The following is a 22,617-nucleotide window of genomic DNA, read 5'->3' as shown; positions in this document are numbered from 1 at the left end:
TTTGTCAACTTTGTCATACATAAAACCTGATGGAGTTGACAAAACTGAATATTTTGATTTTGATGAATTTATTTATTTTCAACATAAAGAGGACTTTTGTGTGTAGGACATGTTTTGTCCCTCTTCAACTTTAGTATATCACTTAAGGCATAACTATCAACACTTCACATGAATTTCAGACTTCAATCAGACTTGTTAAGAAGCCAAAAAATTGTCCTAATCATTTTACAATTTAGAACATGTCTTAGAACACATAACCAGTACAGGTCTAGATCTGTTACAACATACATTGTTATGTAAATGTTAGTCAGCCCACAACAATTCCTGAGTAATATTAAACACCCCCGATTTTGTCTGGGTCTGTTGGGACACTATATTACTAACCTATAAAAATAAATAAATAAACATATAAAATAAAAATACAAAAAAAAAAAAAAAAAAAAAAAAAAAAAAAACATTGGCCATGAGTGCTTAAGCCCATGTTTCTCCAGCCGTCCACCAGGCTTTCAGTCCCTCTGGATATTAAATCTCTGGGTGGTTTTCCCTTCAAGCTCTCAAAGAATCCAGACAGCCCGGCTGTGCTCCACCCAGCCTGAGCGAAGGGATCAGGCCAACAGCCTGCCGCTCTTAAGGTGTTCCACTCGAACAAGCTCGGGTGAAAGTGGAAAATATATATTAAAGTATTTAATACTTTTGGCCTGGCCCTCTATTCATTTCAGCCCAGTTTTTTAAGATAGAGTTGAGAAAGTATGAAAAAAACCAACAAGCAGTCCTGAAGGAAAATAACATCAGAATAGAACAGCATGTTATTGCCTGCTGATGAAGAGATCTCTCTCTTTGTGCTGGGAAACATGCCGCAAATAACTGCCAAAAAGATCAGACATAATAAGAACACCTTGAACAAGTCATGTCCTAGTTTTTTCATGCCTTCTTTATTGGTTACTAGCACTTGAGAGTAGGCAGACATTTATAAATGTGGTCAATTCGCTCACTTGAAGTGGTATTCCTTGAGGGTCACAGTGTAAAACTATTGTTTTGAAGTCCCAAATAAACATTTGTATGACCTCTAACGCAGGATCACGTCTTCAGCAATGTAGCTAATTTCTAATATATTGCTTTAGTAGTCTAGTGCACTTCACTCAACTTCGGCCATTTAATTTAAAATGAATTTTGGTAAAATGACAATAACGGTTAGTGTTATCACTGAAGGATGGTAATTCTACTCAGGGAAGACGCACTAAAGACCTACTCAGAATGAAGTATCCTCTAAAATGATTAGCTCTTTGTGAGGGCTCAGCTTAGAGCTCTATGTGGAGTCAGGTATAACGTCGCTAACACAAACTGTCATCTCCACATGACTACTATGGTATAATCCCAATTCAAACAAAAGAATTCAATTAACTGATGCCATGGCAACATTAAGCTGATGAGGACTCACTAATGTGGCTGCTAAATGTGTATTCTGAGTTTCAATATTAAGATTTGGGGATTTTTCTTTTTTTTCTTTTTTTTTTTTTTTTGAATTAAACAAAAATGAAGAAATCTGCAATTAGTATGTTAACAACCACAGGAGGAAACCTGGAAAGCCTGGCACTATCACTCGAGACTTAGCTGAATGAGAATGTTAATGAACATTCTGTTGATTATAAATATTCAAACATGAATTCATACATGCTTACATGGCTGTGTTTAATCCAGCTCAGACAATGATATTCATATGAGCAAAACAAATGCTGAATATCTTGTCATTTTCACACCCATGCCAGTTCAGATCAGACCAGAAAGTAGTTTAAGATATAGACTACTAAAGCATGTCCATCCAAAACATTACTAATTAAATCTAGTTTAATACGCCAATAACAAGCAACATGGAAATATGCAACACAGGAGTGTGCATCAAGGGTAAAGAGGATTAGAAATCATTTGCATAATAAACAGGCCAAACAACAAAAAATAAAAATGAAAAGAGGTAAATAAACCTTGAAATGAGTCCTTGTCTACCTCCATCCATTTATGATGCACAGAGTTTATTAATCAATATTTGTGGTGCATAATTACAGTTGTTTTACTCATTCTAGGAAATGGAGATTCATAAGTGACCTGTAACAAATGCATTATACGTTCGTGGGGTAATGAGGTCCCTTTCATGCTTTCATTTATCAGTGATTTGGCAAGTCATCTGAGCAGCAGGAAATTAACTTTACACTTTTTAATTGTGTTTTGTGTTTATCTCAATTCCTTGGCGCCGCTTAAAACCCCAGCAGCTCAATCTTCATAGTGAATGTTTCTTGAGCAGTAACGCATATAATGAATCGATGCATCCACACCCAGTGCCCAGAATCAGCAGGGCACTTTCCTCATTAGGTGACCTTCTAAAAAACACAGCAGTCAATGTTTATCTGTGTTTGTCTGTCTCTGTGTCTTCTGCCCTTCACTGGTCAGTCAACTTATATAACACTTTTAATTTCAGTAAACATCTGTATATATCTTTCAATGAAATAACAGTCATTAAAAATCCTTGTTGTCTATCAGTGTTATGGAATATGGAAGCCCAAACCTCCAGAAATTAAAAATAAATACAATCTATTACTTGATAAAACAAATATAATCGATTGTATATGTAACTTTTTTTCCCTTTATTTATCATTGTCTGTATTTATTTTTAACTTGGAGCCTCCATAACAGAATACACAGATAAATGTAAAACAAAGAGTTTAAAATTGTGCTAAATTTGTAAAATTGTTCATCATGTTTAACTTAATGTGTACAAAAGGCCTGGTTGTTGTGATTTGCCAACTAATGAGAAATTCTTAAAAGTTCTAGAGTGTCCTAGAATAGTTCTTAATATCTCTAGAGTGAGATACAAGCAAACATAAAAGCAAATATAATCTATTCTCAGGTACACAAATAGCCTATTTGAAAAATCTGAAAAATGTCATTCACTAGAAAACTGAACAGACAGATATATGGATAGGTAGATAAGCTATTGTAACTCAAGCAGTATGATGGCAGATCATTGAAAAAACAATGTTTTGACATTGCAAACTATGAATATGTGTTTCAAAAACAGCTCTCAGACAAGACCGGCACCATGATAAGGTTTGTTAAGGGATTACCTTATTATGATGTAATGCTCTTCAATGACTTGGGAAAAATATAAACGTTTCCTCTGATGTCGTGACATGCTTGAGAGCCCTACCCAAAGTTCAAGTCTTATCTTGATAGAGTAGGCTTCTGGGCAAGTAGTGTTCCAGGGAAAGTTCTCTCACTCTCTCAAAGTTTGTTTTGATATAGACCTATCTGTATTTACCTTTCATTTAAAAGCAGCGTTTTAAGTATTAGCTTCAAGTCCAGTAGCCTATTTCGAATCGAACATTAGAATATAAAATGTTTTTTTAAAATGTAACAACAATTTTCTATAGTGTCCGACTATTCCTAAAGTTTGTGAATCCACACTAGTCTGTTTAAGACTAAAATTGAAGATCCGCCTTCGCTTTAAAGTGATTCGTCCGCGTTTTTCCACCGAAAGCCTCTCGCGCGCCTAATGTGGGTTGGCTCTCTGTCAGTCAAGATGAGTGACACGCTGAATGCTCTAAGCCCCGCCCCTCAGCTGCCGATGCTATTTGAGTGAGAGACGGCTGTTTTATTCACCCAGAGCTGGTGCTGGAGCGTCGTCAATGGGAAGGAAACGCCGCGTTGGAAAAAGCGCACACTGTTTAGCCAACTTTCAATTGCACCATGGTTTGCACCTCAGTTTCGTGTTTGTGGACTATATTTTGCCTTCATTTATGTTTTTATGTGAACACTGGAATAGCACAGAACACAAGAGAGGGTGAGTGCTAAAGTTTCCTTTATTGCATCCTGACAGCGCGAGCAAATCAGCAGTTACAGCAGATACAGTATCGACAGTCTGACAGACAACAGTTTTATTTTATCACACATTAGACAACGATATACGGCTGACTGTGTCTGATATCATGAGTAGCCTATGTATTTCCTTGACGCACAGACTTTCGCTAATCAGACACGAAGACGTGTAATTTACAACTGCACATCGCAACTTGACATGAAATCCAGATAAATATTGTCTATCACGTTAAGATTAACCCTCACAGCCCTGTATCGTCTGATTATCACGTTCTCATTTCATCAGAAAACACTACGTGCTTTCCATATAGCCTACTGCAAAGAAACAACAGCAATATCAAACTTGAAAAGATCTGCTTGGTGTGCCTTAATGTTAACCAACCGGGCAGTATACAGTCAATTCTGCAACATATAGCTAGCTGCCACGTTATTATTTTAAAACACTCATCTTCAGTTAGCCTAGTAGTAAAGGAATTGTCCGGGATGAAAACCTCCTGCAATCATCAAGCAATCCGAAGTGCTTCTGTAGCTATTACCAAGTTATCGAGTATAGATTTAACATGTTTCTACCGTGTCTGTACTGCAAAATAAGTAGCCTGTATCACACATTAACATCGACTATATTACATATAGCATAAGCCGAAGGTATCGTGCCTCCTTGCCGAAATATGAAATTAAAGGATCATTCCATTCTAGCTACCTATATGGTATAGGCTACATCCTAAATACGTCCAGTTGAGCTTATAGCTGTTTGCTGTTGTTCAATTAGATGTGTATTGATTACTCAACATACTCAGTGACGAATTTATTTATTAAATTAATTTATTTCTCTTTTTTAAATTAAGGTTCTGATCTCAGCTAATGCCCATTTGAGAGTTTTTAATGACAATATCTCATTAAATTATTTATTTTATTATTTAACCAGATCTATTTAATCACATGATCACACTAAAAGCAGATAACGCTTCAGTAAAATTCATTTAAATAACAAAATAGCGGTTAATTTCGCACGCGACGAAGTCGGCGCGCGCGTAGGCTATTCGCGTAATATCCTCAACGGTTCGAATTAAGCAACTTTACCTATTTCTCGGTCGCACACCAAAAGAGAAAGCGTGTCCGTCGGTTATATTGACACACGAACAGGTGTCGCACAGGTTTCAGAGGTGTAAGGTGCTTATTGTCATAAATCTCCACCGCTGTCTGCTGAAAATGGGTCAAACTCGCGCACTCTCTCACTTTTAGACTGTCTCTGAGCTCGAGCGCGATGTAAAATGCTTCTGGAATATGCGCGAGATGTGTGCCAAACATTTATCACAATTAAAGATGCATTATTGTAAGTGTGCGCTTTATGTGTCGTCGGCAGTGATCCTGCTGGATTCAAAGGCGCAGCAGACAGAGCTGGAATGGATATCGTCTCCTCCAAGCGGGGTAAGCTGGAAACTTTACAACTTTTTCTTTACACTCAAACATTTAGGATTTTCACTTCTGTAACGCGCTTACTGCTTGTAGTATTTTAAGCGCAACCTAAAATTATGTGGTGGTAAAATGTGTTGTGTTTCTTTTTCTGTTGTGAGTCTTTGCACCACATCACAATGTTTCTAAAACGCTAAACAATGGTAATTTGGGTTTACTTTAAATGAAGGTGGTTTTGTTACTTTTTGATTGTCGTTGTTTATCCTCAGCTAGTGTTTATAAAGGTTTAAGGAAGGCGTGTAAAATACAAACGCAAAGTAAAATACAATCTACCAAGTTCTTTTGCTGAACTTTGTAGATTAACTTATGTTCTTTATTATGCTCCTGTTTGGGTTTTAGGTTTATTTGTAAGTTTTTGTAGTCTTGTAGGTTTTTAACAATTGATTTGAACACAACATCATCCTGGAAACTCATAACCAAAAAAGTTTAAAGCAATTTAAACGTTTAGGATTCAGAATTTATGTTGTTTATCAGGTTATTTGATTGCAATATATTTTATTTAGAGTTTTAAAAAATTACAGCATTGTAACAACATATTTGTTTTTATTCATTTAACTGAAAAATTATGTACAGTGTGTTTTTATAAACTAAAACATTTTTAATGAGTTAAACAAATAGTGAAAGAAACACAGCCAACGAGTGTCCAGCGTACACGGAATTTAAGCCTTAGGTGGAAGTTGTTTGAGAGAAACACAGAAAATTAAAGTATTCGGATTGAGTCATATTTAATAATTTTTAGAAATTAAAATCAGTTACTTTTGATGTTAACACAAGAAGCACACTGTTCGGATACTTGATGAAACTTTATTGTTGATTTGATGACTTTACTATAATTCTAAAATGTGGAAAACATTTTGACTGAAAGTGTACATTATTACTATTGGGCAAGCATTATTTTTTGCAGCATTATAATATTATTTAAAAATGTATTTTACTGTAAAGCTTATTACTGTTTGCATTGACTGATACCAACAATTATCAGTGCTGTGCATATAATCGCAGACACTAAAAATAAATATTTTAGGTTAATACAATACAGATATTTTAAATTCTCAAGTTATGCAAAGGATTTAAAAAATGAAGCGCCTGGCTGCAGATGAATTCATGCAGATCATTTCATATCAAGGAGTCGTGCATTTGTTCACACAGAGGCCAGTTTTAACACGCTGAAACATTCTCCCTTGAGGTTATTTCTGAGCATTTTAGTACAGCACACGGTATAATGATGATTAACTGCGTTTTCCTTTTTCTCAGTGGGAAGAGATCAGCGGCTTGGATGAAAACTACACACCCATTCGCACATATCAGGTCTGCCAGGTCATGGAGCCAAATCAGAACAATTGGCTACGGACTAACTGGATTGAGAAGGGCGATGCCCAGAGGATTTTTGTGGAGCTGAAGTTTACCTTGAGGGATTGTAACAGCCTTCCAGGGGTGGTTGGCTCTTGCAAGGAGACATTCAACTTGTACTACCAGGAAACCGATGTGGAGGTGGGCAGGAATATAAGAGAGAGTCAGTATGTGAAAATTGACACTATAGCTGCGGACGAGAGTTTCACTCAGGGTGACCTGGGGGAAAGAAAGATGAAGCTCAACACGGAGGTGCGTATAATCGGACCCCTCTCCCGCCGAGGCTTCTACCTGGCCTTTCAGGATGTAGGTGCCTGCATCGCTTTGGTCTCCGTCAAAGTGTATTACAAGAAGTGTTGGTCGATTATTGAGAACCTGGCCACGTTCCCAGATACGGTGACGGGGTCAGAGTTTTCGTCGCTGGTGGAAGTGGAGGGCATGTGCGTCAACGACGCAGAGGAGGAGGCCGACAACTCTCCCAAAATGCACTGCAGCGCTGAAGGAGAATGGCTGGTACCCATTGGGAAATGTATATGCAAAGCTGGATTTCACCAGAAGGGAGATGCATGTGAACGTGAGTACTTTATTTTCGTTCGCACACATCTGTTGGCATGCATTAGAGTGACACTGATTAACATTGCACGCAACAGAAGAGAGGACAATGGAGCAATTAATAAGTTATTATTATGTGTAAGACTTGCTTATGTGTCCATTTACCAAGACAATCCCTGTTCTAATTGTTTGACTGAGTGCCCAAGCATAGAATTATCCCAATGCGAGGTAATTCATCCGAATTGCAGCAAAGCAATGCAATAACAAAACAAACCATGCTGAAAAAACGAAGCAGCTGAAGAACGATTAATAAAATGATTGCAGAGTAAAAAAAAAAAAAAAAAAAAAAGAACATGCTTATTGGGCAGAGATAATAATGATGGATTAAATGTGGGGGCAAAAATCCTTGGCACAATAATTGGAATCCCTGTTAGTAGTTTGATTTGTAGGCTCTTAATTTATAGCCTTATGCACATTGACACTGGAATTAAATGATAACTAGCACTCCAGCCTAGCTCTCAGAAACAACCCCGCTCTCTTTCTTCGTCTCTTTTCTTCTCTTTACATTTGGCACCTAGCCAAACCAATCGTTCGCAAACGACACCGTGTCCGGAGGAGGTTCAGCCCGACGCCCGGTCCTTCTCCGGATCTTTGAAATGACCCTGACAGAATGAGAAAACAAACAGCAGAGACCCGGGGTTATTTAAGAAGTGTCTGAACAGGAAACGCAATTACAGTTGCCTCTGATATACTTTGCAATTAAAAACACTCCCAGTGCCATCACTGTCACTAATGGTGCTAAACATTGTTTTTTTGGCAGTCACATGACACACGATTAGGATCTGTGGGAGAGGACCTCTTGGTTTTGTGTGATTTAAGTGGCTGTCCAGCCTTTTTTCTGCCAATCTGGGTCACCTCCTACACCTCTATAGATTAACACATGTGCAGACCAGTAATGATTTATCAGATATCTCCGGAAAGCTTGAATAGCTTTTATGCGGTGCACATACACGTCTACATCATTAAGTTATCACGTAAAGGGTGCTTCAGAACACTATTATGTTATCAAAAGCTAAAATGGGCAAGGCTGCTTCACGCTGAGAGGCTGCTGCAAAGCTGAAAGCCATTTCAAAAGCCAGAAAGGGAGCAAAGGAGAAAGTTGATGGTGCTTCCATGTAATATGGGCTATTTGGCACACATTAAGCATAATAAAAGGATGCCTTTTATGTCTTTTTTTATAATTCCACCCTTTTTAACCTATTAAACATTCAGGAATTTTTACTCACTCAAAGCAAAAATAAAAAATAGTGAAGCAATACCGAACTCTCAGAAAGTCTCGATTGCTTTTCCAGAGAATTAATCACTGTTCACAAAGCCATCTTGCATTCCTCAAAAACAATGTTGCGTGTTTCTCTCAGAGTTGGCGACAAACAAACCCTGTCACCCATTTAGATTCCTGCCCCCTTCTATTGTCACTTTATGAGTTGTGCGTCGCTCCTGGCATGAGTGGCTGTGATATTACCGCTGTAGTTAATCTAAATAAAATGAGCATGAGACTGCCGCATCAGCACTTCCTCTTAGCGATCCTCCCGATATTAAATTGCCTGTTCAGAGTTTCCCCCGAGCACCAACCAGACTGAAAAATACTGGTGTGTTTTCCCCCTCTGTCACAGAAACAGTAATGCAGTGCATGGTATCTGGGGCTGAAGGCCTGTGAGTGACAGGGGTCTTTTTAATATGGAGGACTGATCTTTCCAGGAGTATACAGCTCATGTTGCAGTTCTCTCTTTTTCTTTATCTTCTCTTTCTTATCCTCCCCTCGGGGCTCGGCCAAGGCACTGTGACCCTGAAGCCTTCGAAAGCTCCTGTTTTTACACCATCTCATCATGTTCTGTTATAAAATCCACACTATTTATATACAAATAAGCACACAAACAGACGCTCATGCATACGGAGCAAAGTCTAAAATGTCTTGCATTAAAAATTGAGTGGGGAAACCTAAGGAGGGCCATGAAAATGCATGTTTTGTCCGTCTCGTTCATCAGATGCCTGTTGGAGGATTGTGTGTGTTTCATTTCTTCCTCCTTTTTTCTCTTCCTCTTCCTCTAAACAGCAGTTTGCAAAGGAAACACACATCCGTTGGTACAGTATTTAATTGCTTTTCTACATAAACTTGCACTAGGCAGATGATTTTGACTATTGTGATGTGTTTGAGACACCACAATCTTATAAAATATCTAACTTAAAAAAACAACAACCTCTAAACCCATCCTGTCATAGGGATAGTTCATCCAAAAATATAGGGAACACATATTGACTATTAACTACGACTTTTACCACAATAAACTCCTAATTTACAACTTATTAATATCTTGTAAGTTAGTTGTTAAGTTTAGGTATTGGGTAGGATTAAGAATGTAGAATAAGGTCATGCAGAATAAGGCATTAATATGTGCTTAATAAGTACTAATAAATGGCCAATATTCTAGTAATTTGCATGCTAATAAACAACTAGTTAAAATACCCTGAAATAAAGTGTTACTGAAGTTATTTTTTTAAATTATTCTACGAAAGTAAATGTTCTGTAATGCTGCAGGAACTTTCCCCAGGAACTATGGAATTTGGGGTGGTACTCTGTGTGTTTTGACCGCAGGAACCAGGGTCTAAATGAAGTTCCAGGTAAAATTTCCCCCTCAGAAAGTCCCTGCTCGCAAAGTAGTACTTTTTCAAATTTCAGGAACTTTTGGGGGTGGGACTTGGGCACTGAACATGCTGATTGGTTGAGTTCACGCAACATTTTAATTGGTTGACTCCACGCAGCATTTTTTTTTTCAACCACCATTTTTAAAAGCCTGTTGCGGTGCGTGCAATAAGAGTTGTTTGCTATTCGAATCAACAATAGAGTTGAAAAAATGTGACAGATGGAGTGAGGATGATGTTCAGGCTTTATTAAGCTTATACGTTGCATGCAGTCCTACGTCACCGGACTAATTTGCCTAATTTTCACGGTACTTTAGACCGCATTGGAAATGCAGACAGCAACAGGTCTGGGGGAAAAAAGTTCTTGGGACAAATTGTTCCAGGTAATTTCGGTGGAAACGCGGCTATATATTATTTTGGCCCTCATTGACTTCAATTTCAAATGGTCAAAAACCTTCAAAATATCATCTTTTGTGTTTCAGAGAAGTCATAGAGGCTCCATCCCTTTCTCTCGTCAACCCATGGCACTCATGCAAGTCTCAATGCAAGGATTCACTCCCTCCTGCTTTTCTAGAGATCTGCTCCTTGCAGTTACAAGAATCAGTGTAATGGGTGTTGGAAAAAAGCAATCTGAAGTGTTCAGCAGCATGCCAGAGTTTATTTGCATAGAGCTCAAGTAAAAATAGTGGCCATTCATTTGCGAAGCTCTGTTCAACAGTGTCTACTCAGAGAAAATGGAGACACTAAGTCCTTTGGAGGCAAAAAAGAGTCCTTGTAGACAGACATTGATCCCTTTGTTTTCGTTAAGCTTTTGCGAACAACCCGTGGAATGTATGTTGCTCAATCACATCACATTAATAACCGTATCTTGTCTAAAGAAATGCCTAATATTAACCGATAGTTGACCCACTCCTCCAGTTTGTGTTATTTACAAGGCAAGCCTCTGTTTATTATTCTAAGGGGGAAAAACAAGCTAGCATTGGCTAACATGCTAACAGGAGGAGGTACTGGCAATGGCAGGCGCTGACACCATCCATCTCCCAGATGTCAAATAGTTGGACAGAAGTTAGTCAAAGCCTGATGGATTGCCAGAACACAGAAGGAGGGCAATAGCTGTGCAGACAAGCTGCAGAAGTAGCCGAGGTGGAGGGACGCAAGAGCAAGACCAAGACCCAGGCTCAGTGAAGGCCGTGCTTTGCATTTCAAATGATGCCACCAGGAGTTGGGGGTGGGTGGATTGTATAAAGGCCTGACACGCAAGTGATTGATAAGGTGTGAATGTAAAGGCTACAAACGGTCATCCGTTAGAGAACTGTAAATGGGCTTAATTATTCAAATGGAGGCAAGTTCCTCAGGGAAGAAGCTGGGTTGGGTCCGAAGCTGTCAGGGTTAGAATCATCTGCTGATGGATAATGGCCTTCTCGGCCAGTCAGGGTCTTGGAGAACAGCGGCATGCTCTCGGAGTACTGTTTGTTTTTCCCCCTTGGTTTTGTCAGATGGAAAGTGGCTTTGAACACGAGCGGAGCTGTCATTGTGTTGTTGTCAAGGCTGTCAGTTGGCTATAGTCCAGTTATTGATGTGTTGTAGTTGTTTCATGTTCACAATCACATTTACTGTTGTTTCACTGGATCAAAAAAAAGTTCTTAGGTTAAATGACGAGTGGTTAACATTCTGTCATTCATAATTAAATAAAGGGGAAAAAAACACACACAAAAAGAACACTGTTCTGTGATTTTGGATTCTTTAACTAATGTCTTGTTTGAGCTGGTTCTTTATAATGAATCAGTCTGGCAACGTAGCAGTTCAGAGCAGCTATGGGGGTTTACTGACTAAACTGTGAGTCATTCTTCAGGTATATCTTCAAAATAAGCAGATGGTTATTACTGATGGTTATTAAAGATACTTTTCACAAAATAGTTTTGTTTTGTGATGACTACTACACATCCCTTTTCTACATACTAAAGCCCTGGGTATACTTTTTTACGCTAATGTACGTGCACAGTCGAACACACAGCCTTGGAAAGTATACTTCATTTGACAAGTACTCATACACAGGCGTTCGACGCATGCAGTTTTGAGCAATCTCTCGCCACGAGTTACAACCCATGTAAACATCTTAGTATTCTTTCATGCTAGAGTTGTACAAATGAGGGTACTTTCTAACCTCTTTGCACAAACTCGTCTATGTAGGCCTCCATTGTTGCTGTAGCATTTCGGTCTGTTCTGTTTATGCAGTTTTTCTTTGACTACCTTGTGAATCATTGCCCCAGGGCACGGTTGCCCCCTTTTGGATAAATGAATTACTGCAAAAATAATTAAATGCGCATGTGTAACCTGCGCGTATGCACGGTTACAAAAATCCAGCGGTACGTGTACTCTGATGACGAAATTCGCATCACATGCACTGTTTGCTGACCCTCGTGTACGTGTAAAAAGTGAACTATACTTTGGGCTTAACTGATCTTCTAAATTCATAGCATTTAATACACATCCCAATGGATCTACATCACAGCAGTTGACAAACATGAACATGGGCAACAGCACTTCTGAACAAACATCTATATCGAGTGATTCTGTAATTTGGCTCCTAAATGATTCATATTATATGGGCCAATGGCTCCATTTTCATTTTCTGGAGTCCTGGTTGTAATATTAGCAGGACATTTTCATACTAGAACAAGCCTCCTCCTAAGACTTCCTTCCTTCTTTCCTTCTCAGTCTGTAAAGGAGAAAAGTGTGCAGTTATGTAATAAGTTATTGATTTTGCTCTTAGGGAGAGATTGAGCTGCTGAGTCTCCTGCTCTGCCTCTCTCCCAGAGGAGAGTCACTCTGACAACAGACCCTCCCTGATGCTCACTGAGTGTTAAGGCCTTCAACCTGGTCACATATCACTTTCACCCGGTCGCCTCGGGCCAAAGCTGCTCTGAACACACACACACACATACACACACACACACACACACACACATGCACACGGCTGCTTTGTTGCTTTTAACACAGTGTCCGCTTGTCCAATTGCATCCATTAGTACGGATGAGCAGAGAGCAATTCGAAAAGAGAAGTGTGTGTGCCAGCGTTTAGGCAGCTAAAGGGGGTAAGCCGCCCATAGTTTGGGCCGCATGTGTGTGTATGCATGCATAAAAGAGTGTTTCTCTGGGTGTGTCGGGCTAAAAAGACTAAGCCTATCAAAATCTGCTTGTGTGTTTGTGTGCATGCAAGGGTTGATGGAGATGTCGGGACCTGTTAGTGCTGCTGGAGTTGCGAGCAGGGCGGTTGCTAGTAGGGGGTCTTTGTTCGGAGGGGAAAGAAGCCATAGAACTGGCTCCTCAGGCAAGCCAAGGGTCAACTGCTCAGCTCATCCATCTTCCAGCCTGGCAGTGACCTGTCAGCTCGGCTGCTCACGTTACTAAGCAGAGCAGGCAGGCCTGCATTGTGCAAGCTGCTCTGTTTGCAACCATGTGTAAATGAAGTTAATATTCACTGACCCCTTGCCCAGCCCGCGAGCGACCCTGGTGACACCACGGAAATCACAACGTTACCAGCGAAACGACAAAGATTCCTGGCTATTCACATGGGCTATTTATTTCACATTGCTTCAGTGTTTTTGTTCACCCTGTCAAAATATGTGCGTTTGATGTAATGCCACATTTCTCTGCTGAGTCATGTTGAGCTTCATTGTGTTTTAGTAGCTTGCTGAACTTTAGTTTTGCATTACACATGACAGAAATAGCATGCTTCAAATGTTGTTGGATTGAGGGAGCTCATGTTTTGCGCTTTTCCGCTCAAAAGCAAAGTAGAGTTTGTGTGTCTTAAACCAGAAAGGCTGGTGTTATCAGATGTTTTGTGATTATATAAATAAGACTAAGTTACAGTATTACAAGCAATACAAGGATTTTGGATGAATCCCTTTTCTTATGTGAAAGTTTGTATACATTGCTTAGAAGAAATTGTTTATATGTTAAATATTATAAAAAAATGTTAATTTATTTAAAATTTAAATCAGTTTCAATTTTCTTAATGGAAGTTTAATATAACATCTGTTTAACTTATAACATGAAAGTAAGGTTAATAATATAACTTAGATTTTTCAGTTTTACTCAAATTAGGGTGATGAAAAAATGAGTACACCCCACAACAAAAACTACTACATCTAGTACTTTGTATGGCCTCCATGGTTTTTAATGACAGCACCAAGTCTTCTAGGCATGGAATGAACAAGTTGGCGACATTTTGCAACATCCATCTTTTTGCATTCTTCAAGAATGACCTCTTTTAGAGAGGATGGAGAGTGATGCTCAACTTGTCTCTTCAGAAATCCACATAGGTGTTCGATTGGGTTCAGATCAGGAGCCACTGAATCACTTTCCCCCGTTTTTCTTCAGAAATCCAACAGTGGCCTTAGATGTGTGTTTAGGGTCATTGTCACGTTGGAAAAGCGCACGACGACCAAGGGCACGGAGTGATGGTAGCATCTTCTCTTTCAGTATAGAGCAGTACATCTGTGAATTCATGATGCCATCAATGAAATGCAGCTCCCCGACACCAGCAGCACTCATGCAGCCCCACATAAGGACACTGCCACCACCATGTTTCACTGAAGGCACCATGCATTTTTCTTTGTATTCATCACCTTTGCGATGCCATACAGTTTTGAAGACATCAGTTCCAAAAAACATTTATCTTGGTCTCAGCACTCCAGTTTAGTGTCCCAGTAGTCTTCATCTTTGTCAGCATGGGCCCTGGCAAACTCTAGGTGGGCTTTTTTGTGCCTGGGCTTTAGGAGAGGCTTCTTTCATGGACAGCACCCATGCATGCCGTTCCTCTGCAGTGTACGCCGTATTGTGTCACAGGAAATAGTCACCCAAGTTTGGGTTTCTACTTCTTTAGATAACTGCAGTGAACTTGCTGATTTTCTTCAACCCTTCTCATCAGAAGACACTCCTGTCGAGGTGTTAACTTCTGTGGACAACCTAGACTCTGTGAGATGGTTGCAGTTCCATCTTTTTTAAATTGTTGTACCACTTCTGACTGATAAGTAAAGCTTTGCTGATCTTCTTGTAGCCTTAACCTTTCTGGGGTAAAGAAATTATTTTCTTTCTCAGGTCTCAAGGTAACATTTCTCTTCCATGTGGTGCCATTGCTGACAGCATGAAATGGGAAGGGGTTTTAACACCCTTTTATTGTCAACTGTCTGCTGGACACCTGTGTAATGAATAATTAGACTCACCTGTGGTTGAATTTTTATTAAATTAGACATTTGTAGTCTAAAATTTAGCTTTGCTCCAGAGACTTTCAGTGGGGTGTACTCATTTTTGCATCACCCTAATTTGAGTAAAACTGAAAATTTTGTTCTCCATGTTATATTATTAACCTTACTTTCATGTTACAAGTCAGGAGTCTTGTCAACATTTTGGAAATTTTTTTTGTGTTCACTGAGATATTCTTTAAAATGTTTCTTTTCAAAGGGGGTGTACTCATTTATGCTGAGCACTGTATACATTTGTAGCATTTATGTTGTAAATAATCTGAAAAGTTTATTTTTATTTGTAGTCATATAATTGTTTAAATATAGGATATGATTGCAATTTGATCAACAGAACCCCTCATGTACACCCTACTGAAAAAAACCTATTCCAAAATATATTTAAAATATATGTATTTCATAGAAAGTACAGTACAAATCCATTAACATATTTACTCACATATCGCTTGAGACTTACTGATATACAATAATTCAACTTTATTTGGAGTATTTCTTTATTGCGCAATGCACATTTCTTAATATTAAGCCTAAAATGTGTTTTGATCTCATTATTAGTAAGCATAATATGATCACTGTATAATATTAGTCTTTAAATGCAAGATATTGAAAGTGTACCTAAAGTATACTTGCAATAGTTCCATATTAGCACAATCAAATATACTTAAGTATATCTTTATTTGGACCTCGGCACTACTTCTGGATAACTAAAGTGTATTAAGTACAAAATTATTCCAATTTAGCAGACTTTAAGTACATCAATTTAGTATACAAAATGTACAATTGCAGGGTATTTATACTAAGTACATAAATATGTAAATGTATTTGTAGCATACTTAGCATATCATATTTCAAATACATTTTGCTATATTTATTTTTCACTTGGGAAAAGATCAAATTAATGAGAAATTTAGAAATGAACAAAACTTGTTTGCATAATAGGCCGTTTTTATGTGCAAGGCATTACTAATTTTATGATTTCGGAAGTCACAGTGTACTTTTACAATCGAATCCTCTGAGATCCCACGTTTAAACAAATAGTATGCTTTTTGAAGCTTTCCAAATTCACATTCAAAATCGTTTCACATTTGCAGTGCTCTGCTGGGGCCGAGATGCTGTTTGTTAATGAGAAGCAGACTAAATTCTCTCTGCTCATAAAATGAGATTAAGGAGAAGAAATGTCACACACACAGAGTGCTGTCTCTCAGCCAAGTTATTACTGAATGTAACTCGAAGTGAACACATTATGCCAAAGAAGAATCAATAAAATTAGAAAGTAATGCCGTTCTCTACTTTTGTGGGGACAGCTACGAGCAGCACAGTAATCAAGACTATATGAAATGATCATTTGTCTGAGGAGATGATTATTGGAAGATAGAAATGTGTGCCACATGTTAGTTTTTCATGGATCACCAGTGGTGATGCTGGGATTTGATTGAGTGCTGTATCATTTAGTCTCTAGGCAGGGATAGAGACGGATATTAGAGTGTGTGTGGGTGGCTTTGGGTGTGCATTTGTTCAAATGGGTGTGCGTCCATGCACGTTTGGACAGGTCACGTCTGTGTTTGGCTTCATAATGAGGGACCTTTGCTGGTTTGCCATTGTGCGTTCACTTAGTCACCTCTGTCAAAGCTGCAAAGTCATCCAGACAGTGTGTCTCAGTGTGTGTGTGAGGGATAACTTGCTGATGGTGGAGGTTTGATTTAGATCCGATTAGCTGTGGTCATAGTGTTCTTAAGGAGATCTTTTATCTTTTATCTTCTAAGAAAAGACCAAATTTTGGGGTTGTTTACTACAGTAATAGGTGTGCTTCCTGCACTTCATAAACACACATACACACAAAGTTTGTGTTGAAAGAAAAAAGATGGTAAAAAAAGACAGGTTTAAAGGGGAGGAGCTAACTCGAGATCTCAATTTAATTGCTAGAAGCAGAGTAATGCTATAAGTATGTTTACATGCATTCATTTTAGGGCTGCCCCCTAATAGTCAACTACACATGGAGAGGCTTAGTCGACCAAGATTTTATTAGTCGGTTAGTTGCAGAAAAACAAAAACAAAAAAACTCCACAGGAAGTGGCGGAGTCACACAGTCCGTGAGGGACAGATCGTTAGCAGTGAGTCCTTGTGGTAATTACAGAAAGTTGGGCAAGAAATCAAAACGTTCGGCTATCATCCATTGCCCTGAAATATGGCTTATCAATTGAAACATGTAAATAGTAACAACTTTACATGGCTGCTCACTCTAACGGTAACCTAGATAAATGTGCACTATTATATATCTAAGTGTTCTTGCGGAGAGTGAAAGGCAGCCAAAGTATATCGTGCTTTACTGCATGACATGGAGGCGCTGGAGCGAACACTGGCATTTTTTTATATATATACTTATATATATATATATATATATATATATATATATATATATATATATATATATATATATACTGGCACTTAAAAATATTCCGTCATTTTTGGTCATACAGATAAGAATAATACATCATTACGAACTGTAAAGGGTCTACTTTTATTTGTGTACACTCAAAATAACAAAACTTTCTGCTTTTGTAAAATAAAGAAAACAAACAGAATGCACTTTCTGCCATCAAATACTCTCTGGTTATGTAACCTCTCTATAGGCGCGTTACTGCAGAGATGACGAGTCAGCATCATCAACTTCATCTTTGCAGCCGGCAATGACTCAGAAAACACTAGTTTATTAATAAACAATTAAAATGTTATTTTATAATAATAAACGTATATAAATTTGCTATTTTTTCCGACACATTCACAATCATTACTTTTGCCAGTGCTTTGTGGCAAGCTTTATGTTTGCGCTTGAGCGCGAGGCATATATTCCACCCCCCAGTATTTTTAAGTAATTCAATTAATATAAATGTGTGATTAGTCGAATATTGGCTTAAATTAACAACTATTATTCGACTACAAAAATCTTTAGTCAGGGTCAGCTCTAATTCATTTACATTAATCTAAATGAATTCAACACAATTTCATTCTGAAAGGTCCTTTTCCATTTTCCAATTCACATTTTTAGATCTGTAGAGCCATCAGTCCGGTTTGGGTGCATGTAAATGTAGCTAAAAATTTGTGGTTTCATTTCTTTAGTGTTAAAATCTTCTTTTCATTTGCAAATCAATGCAGTAAATCAGGGCGAATGACGTGGAAGAGGAAGTGGAGGTGCCTCGGGATATGCTTATATTTTCTGTTTTGCAATCAGCCGCAAACAAGACCAGCATTTACACTTGGAAGGAAGCATTTCAAAGGCTTTTAAAATTCTGGTGAAAGCCCAAATCCTTTTTTCCAAAAAAGCTGCTTTGTTCTAAAAGTGTTCCTTTTCACTGTAAAAGTGACATTTCATGTTTCCATCTTTTCCGCTATCACAGAACATATCATATGCCAGGAAAGCCATCTGGGCAGATGCTGTGGGGATGAGTTGAGCTGTTGTATTTAACTGTAATGGATATTTTTTTGTCTTGGTCTGTTTAACAGCAATAACATTTTACAGATCCTTTCTTTCAGTATTTTGCCACAATTTCATGTCCATCCAGACAGTATTTCATGTGTAATCGCATTTATTTGCAGTCTGCCTCATATGAGAAATGAGGAACAAGTTGAAAGATCTCTTCTTGGCACAGACGATGACCACCTCCAGCCAACACAAATGTGACTGTCAAAGCATAATGCATTCAGCAGTAATTGCAGAGATACAATGTTCATATCCTCTTCTGTTTAAAATGTACATGTAAAAGAGAAGAATTGCTGTACTATTATGTTGCGCGCAAAAGGTGCCATTACATATTTGCTGTATTTACGTAGGTAACATTTATTTAGCTTAGCGGCATGCAGATGAATTTAACAGCTGTTTTCGTGAAGGTTTGCACCACAGCTTTTCCTCTGTATTTGTTTTTACCTTTTTATATACCTTTCACAATTAGATTTTTCATAGACCTAATTTTTCAGAAAACATGTAACCTATTTTTAAAATGAGTATAACTGGCACCGAAGTGACTTTTTCACATGAACAGCTGTTTTTTGGCACAATTCATGATGTTAACATTTTAACTATATTTAGGAGAGAGCTCTGATAGGCTTTGATCTGTTCTTTCTTCACAAGTCTTTCTTGTTCCTCTCTGAGGGCTTCAGAGGGCATCCTAGTGTGTCCTTCAGCACAGTGTAAGAAAATGCTAATCTTCTCTTTGTTTCTGATGGAAAGCTACTTATCTCTCCTCCACACAGGTAGCTGCCATGAATGAGATTCTTGTCTGCATAAGGAACACACCCCTAATCCAACCTGTTCGCTCCGAGTAATGCGTGGGGCACTGTGCGAATAGCTCGGAACAAGATCTGTCTTTTAACATTTTAATCTGACATTTTCACAACCCTCTAATCCAACTTTCTTTCTTTTTTCTGTAACCATTACGGCTCCCCGTCTCAGTCCAACAGTTGAGAAATGCAAAGGGTACAGGGCCAAAACTGGACCCCATCCTGGTGTGTTGCTTTCTTGCTGCCTTTTGATTCTTCCCCTTTCCTTTGTACCCTCGGCCTGTTTCCTGGAGTTGGGTAGATTTCTCGCCTTCTTAGGAAGAAAGATTAAAATGCTTGCCACACAAGGGCTGACAGCATGGTAACAGGCTTCCTGTGAGTTTGAAAGGTTTTAGGTTCTCCCAGACTGCTTTCATCAGGGGTGGAAATAATGGTATCTATTGATATCTACTTCTTTTCATAGCCAGAAAGTTTACTACATGCAATTCAAGAGTAAACATCCAATGCTACTCTTGTTTATATACTTTCCTCTGCTTCACACCGTAAAAAGTAAACTAATTAATTTAAAAGTAAATGGAATGATATATCATTGATATAAATATAAAAATGTATGTGTGCACAGTATGAAAATGTTCTGTATGTATGAAATATACAGATGATCTACTACATATGCCAAACTGCGCAGTATACAACAGTGCACACTGCGTGAGATACCGTATCCCACATTGCAATGTGCTTGACTTGACCTTCCATTACCAGTGTGATGTTTATTTAACTCATTATTTGATTTGGATGTCAAATGTTTAGATTTTTTTTTTTTTAAACTCAAAATTAAAGGGTTAGTTCACCCAAAAGTGAAAATTCTGTTATTAATTACTCACCCTCATGTCATTCCACACCCGTAACACCTTGGTTCATCTTAGTAACACAAATTAAGATATTTTTCATAAAATCCGATGGCAGTTTGATACGCGCTCCGAACCACTGATTCGAAACAAAAGATTCGTAAAGCTTTGAAGCTTCATGAAGCAGTGTTTTGAAATTGCCCATCACTAGATATGGTTGAATAAAGTCTTTATTTTGTTTTGTTATTTTGGCACACAAAAAGAATTCTCGTCGCTTCATAAAATTAAAGTTGAACCACTGTAGTCACATGAACTGTTTTAAATATGTCTAGCTTTCTGGGCATTGAAAGTGTTAATTGTCTTGCTGGCAATGCAGGCCTCACTGAGCCATTGGATTTTATGAAAAAAATATCTTATTTTGTGTTCAGAAGATGAACAAAGTTCTTACGTGTATGGAACGACATGAGAGTGAGTAATTGACATAATTTTCATTTTTGGGTTTAACCCTTTAAATTTTGTTTAATGGTATTTTGTTATGTTAATATTGTGTTGTTTTATAATGTTGTAATGTTGTTTTTCCAGGATGTCACTCACATGCAATAATATGAGGTCATGTGAAAATAAAGTGGCATAATAGAGCTTGAAACATTTATAGTGAATCCTAAGTAGCTTTTGTGGAAAAAGTACTTATAACAGAAGTAATTTACTTTTAAAGGACTTAAATATACTTAAGTGTGAACTGAATGTAAATAAATTGCATGTTAATTGCTCTAAATCATGAGAAAACAAATGTACTTTAATATAAAACTTGGAAAAAATGAAAAGTCATGAAAGTGTACTCTCTTTAAGTACACTTAAGTGGACTTTTATTTTATTCACATATTATCTGCAAGTACAGTTTTTTTTTTTTCCCTTAAAAATACTATTAAGATTTGAAGTACACTACAATTGCACATTCAGTACAATTAAGCACACTTCACAAGGGAGTACAAAGTGTGCAGCATTCCATAAGTAGCAAAGTACTATTCCATGCTGAACCTAGCCTGAGATCAGAAAATAATATACCAAGTTCTAAAAAGGGCAGCCCCGAGGTTTATAGGAAATTCATCGAAAGAAAGCCAAAATAGAGAAAACAACTGACAGCACAAGACCAAGAGAAAAACCAGCTCTTGGTTTAGGAAAGCCTGTGATTAGGACATTTCCTCACCCTCCCTAGAGGGAGGACTGTTAGAGAATTTTGTAGTCAATAGGCTAATTTTAGACAAGTCAGCAGTTTGTGCAGTTCAACTGGACATTGTCATGAATTTTACCTCTGGGTTGTTATTAAATCTCTCTAATAAGTCTTTAAAAATGAGAAGGGATTCACTGTTGCAAAAGCAAAGAGACCGTTCAAACTGATTTTTGACGGAATTAAACTTAACCATTATCTAAACCCTTTCTAAAGATTCTGCTGTCTCGTGATCATCTACACGTAGATGCTTTTTGTGCGATTGGCTTATGCAGAATACATATTAGAGATTAAGATATTTTAGTGGCAAACCCTTCCTGCATTATCAGTGCCGTGTAAGAAACGCTGAGAGACCTGTTTTTTCCCTCTTCAGCTGTACCAGAGGGCTTGACCACTGAAAGGTAAATTACTGACGCTGGCACCCGCCGCCTGCTAAAGACTCTGGGAGGAATGTCAGGCTGTTTTAATCTCTTTCTCTGTTGTTCTGTTTAACCTCAACCTGTGTTTCTAAGGGGCTGACTAATTTCTTTGTGCAGTAAATGAGGTTGCTGTTGCCTGCTCTGTGTGCCCATGTCAACAAGCACATCCCATTAGCTCGCCTTCATGCTCGTGGCAGCTCGAATAAAGCTCATGCTCTCCAAGTCCTTCTGCTAACTTTTTAAACCCACCTAAGCTAGTGTTTTTCCTTTCCGTTTTGCAATTTAGCAGCCAAGTGGTTATGTTGGCAGGACATGTTTTCAATTCAGAGCAGAAATGGGCAGTTAAGTGGAGGATATCGTCTCAATGTCAGTTTCATAGATTGGTTACCATGCTCTCAAGAGCCGCTGGCACACGGGGTCATGTAGCGCTAATTCAGTCATGATTACATGCTAGCAGACATTATGCAGCATGGCAGAAGGAGGCATAATTGGGCAAGCCTCATCTTTTTCTCTCACAGAAATAAAGCTGTCAGGAAGGGGAAAACAAAGCTATCATTTATCTCTGCGGTGGCGGGTTACTGCGTTAGCACAATGGTGGCATGTTTTTTGACTAGTTCAGTGCCAGTATTTGCACATCTTGTTTTG

General features: G+C 38.3%; 1 protein-coding gene across 4 annotated transcripts in view; it reads left to right on the top strand.

Moving 5' to 3' along the window:
- Nucleotides 1-3,626: 3,626 nt before the first annotated feature.
- Nucleotides 3,627-22,617, top strand: part of epha7 (eph receptor A7) — an 86,656-nt gene continuing 67,665 nt past the window's right edge. For 3 of the 4 annotated variants that reach the window (XM_048206767.1, XM_048206764.1, XM_048206763.1), the window contains exons 1-3: nt 3,628-3,832; nt 5,231-5,295; nt 6,595-7,264. In XM_048206767.1, the coding sequence (XP_048062724.1) occupies nt 3,739-3,832; nt 5,231-5,295; nt 6,595-7,264 (829 nt within the window). In that variant the 5' untranslated portion in view covers nt 3,628-3,738. Of the gene's footprint in view, nt 3,833-5,230; nt 5,296-6,594; nt 7,265-22,617 lie in introns of all 4 variants that reach the window. The other variant, XM_048206766.1, reaches the window with a different exon arrangement.

This window comes from Megalobrama amblycephala, linkage group LG11 (genome assembly GCF_018812025.1).
Source record: "Megalobrama amblycephala isolate DHTTF-2021 linkage group LG11, ASM1881202v1, whole genome shotgun sequence".
Lineage (NCBI taxonomy): Eukaryota > Metazoa > Chordata > Actinopteri > Cypriniformes > Xenocyprididae > Megalobrama > Megalobrama amblycephala.
Note: the sequence above shows the minus strand (reverse complement) of the source record. Positions and strands in the feature narration are given on the sequence as shown.